Raw genomic sequence first — 904 nt, 5'->3', positions numbered from 1 at the left:
AGTACAAATCTATTTAGATAAGCGCTAAAAAATACAAGGTTCTGTAATGCGAATCGTATACGGCTCTAGAGCAGTTGAGTATATATGGATTCCAAGAGGGAAGCAATGTAATTTATAAACTTTATTCATGATGATGTTTGAAAGCGTACATTGCTGAAGCCTGGAGTCTGAAGGTCCCTATTTAACTTTATCACTGAAAGCACAGTTGATGGTTCCTGCATAACACTCATCATGAAATCTGTCGGTTATGTTTTGGCCTAAATGGAGCTCCCCCGAAAGTCTCATTCCATCGAACTGAGGTGGTAGGTGGAAAGTCTTAAAGAGTCGAGAAAAAAAAGACTCAACACTTGCAGTCCCCACGGTGGCCGTGTCATGGTCTATTAAGTATAAATCTAACCCTCCTTTGGGTCGCAACATGTACCTTGCTTGCACTGCAACAAGGTATCGCATTCTCCAGCCCATCGGCAGCAGCTTCGATCATCAATCAGCTGCTCATTCGCACTGCACTTGTAGCCAGCATCTAGCTCGTTCTTTTCCTTGCAGGATATCACAGAGTTGGAAGTGTTAGCCTCGACTTTTAAGCAGCACTTAATCAGACATGACACATCAGAGTCTTCACTGGTTTCGCACTCGACCACATTCGAAGCTGTGTTGAAAGTGTTACCCGGTGCGCATTGTCCAGTCCACTTCGAGCATTTGGCAACCGATCGGCGAGATCTGGGAGGTGTGGCGTTCTGGGCTTTGGGAGGTGTGGTGGCCTGGGCTTTGGGAGGTGTGGTGGCCTGGGCTTTAGGAGGCGGGGTCGTCTCAATTTCTACGCAGCACTTGATAAGGCAAGCCGCATCCGAGTCTTTATCGGTTTGGCACTTAAGTGCATCCGAAGCTGTGTTGTAAGTGCTACCTG

General features: G+C 46.9%; 1 protein-coding gene across 1 annotated transcript in view; it reads right to left on the bottom strand.

Moving 5' to 3' along the window:
* Positions 1-392: 392 nt before the first annotated feature.
* The window catches only part of SARC_10548 (hypothetical protein), a gene marked incomplete at its 3' end in the record, with an annotated part of 1,689 nt that continues 1,177 nt past the window's right edge, over positions 393-904 (bottom strand). Inside the window, exon 2 of the mRNA XM_014295405.1 lies at positions 393-901. Within this exon, the coding sequence (XP_014150880.1) occupies positions 393-901 (509 nt within the window). The remainder of the gene's footprint in view (positions 902-904) is intronic.

This window comes from Sphaeroforma arctica (assembly GCF_001186125.1).
Source record: "Sphaeroforma arctica JP610 unplaced genomic scaffold supercont1.1292, whole genome shotgun sequence".
In the NCBI taxonomy this organism is placed as follows: domain Eukaryota; class Ichthyosporea; order Ichthyophonida; genus Sphaeroforma; species Sphaeroforma arctica.
This window is presented reverse-complemented; position numbering and strand designations above follow the sequence as displayed.